Source organism: Numida meleagris, unplaced genomic scaffold, assembly GCF_002078875.1.
Source record: "Numida meleagris isolate 19003 breed g44 Domestic line unplaced genomic scaffold, NumMel1.0 unplaced_Scaffold977, whole genome shotgun sequence".
Lineage (NCBI taxonomy): Eukaryota > Metazoa > Chordata > Aves > Galliformes > Numididae > Numida > Numida meleagris.
This window is the reverse complement of record NW_018365192.1, coordinates 1-833: the sequence shown is the minus strand read 5'-3', so window position 1 is coordinate 833 and position 833 is coordinate 1. Positions and strand designations below refer to the sequence as shown.

The following is an 833-nucleotide window of genomic DNA, read 5'->3' as shown; positions in this document are numbered from 1 at the left end:
TGGGACATGGGGCACCCCATGGGATACAGGGGACAAGGGACACCTCAGTGGGACATGGGGCACCCCATGCGATATAGGGGACAAGGGACACCTCAATGGGACACGGGGCACCCCAATGAGATGCGTGGCACTCCAACGGGACACGGGGCACCCCATGGGATATAGGGGACAAGGGACACCTCAATGGGACACGGGGCACCCAATGAGATGCGTGGCACTCCAACGGGACACGGGGCACCCCATGGGATATAGGGGGCACCCCGACGCGCCGGCGGCGGCGGCGGGGCGCACCCGATGCTCTGGATCATCAGGTTCTCCTCCTCGGGCCCCATCTGCACGATGAGCAACGAGCGGATCTGGCCCAGGCACTCGAGCAGCGCCGTGGTGTCGGCCACGGAGTGGGCGCTGATGGTGTAGGCCTTGGGCAGAGCGCGCACCAGCTCCCCCAGCCCGTCGTACTGCCGGTGCAGCAGGCTGAACATGGCGCGCACCAGCTCGGGGCTCTGGATGAAGGATTCCTGCGCCCAGTGCACCATGGTCTGCGAGATCAGCTCCTGCAGCGTGCCTGGGGACGGGGGGGCGAGGATCGGGGCTGAGCACCCACGCGGCCTCGGGGGCCGCCCCTCGGACCCCCTCCCCCCCCCACCCCGAAACTCACGTGGCGCCGGGGGTTCCGGGGGCGTCGCTTCGTCGTCGTCCTCCTCCTTCCGCCGCCGCCCCACCACGCGCTGCACCAACGCCATCAGGCGCTGCCGCAGCGACGCGTCTTCCTCCTCCTCCTCCTCCTCGCCCTGCAGCTCGATGCCTGCGGGACGGGGTCACCGGGGGTCACC

General features: G+C 69.4%; 1 protein-coding gene across 1 annotated transcript; it reads right to left on the bottom strand.

The window, feature by feature from the left end:
• Positions 1-290: 290 nt before the first annotated feature.
• Positions 291-811, bottom strand: LOC110392097 (ryanodine receptor 1-like; the record flags this gene model as incomplete). The annotated part of the gene is given in 2 exon segments (XM_021384052.1): positions 291-565; positions 659-811. Coding segments are annotated over 2 exon segments (360 nt in total), but the record flags the coding sequence as incomplete, so codon positions are not given.
• Between the last annotated feature and the right edge of the window lie 22 nt (positions 812-833).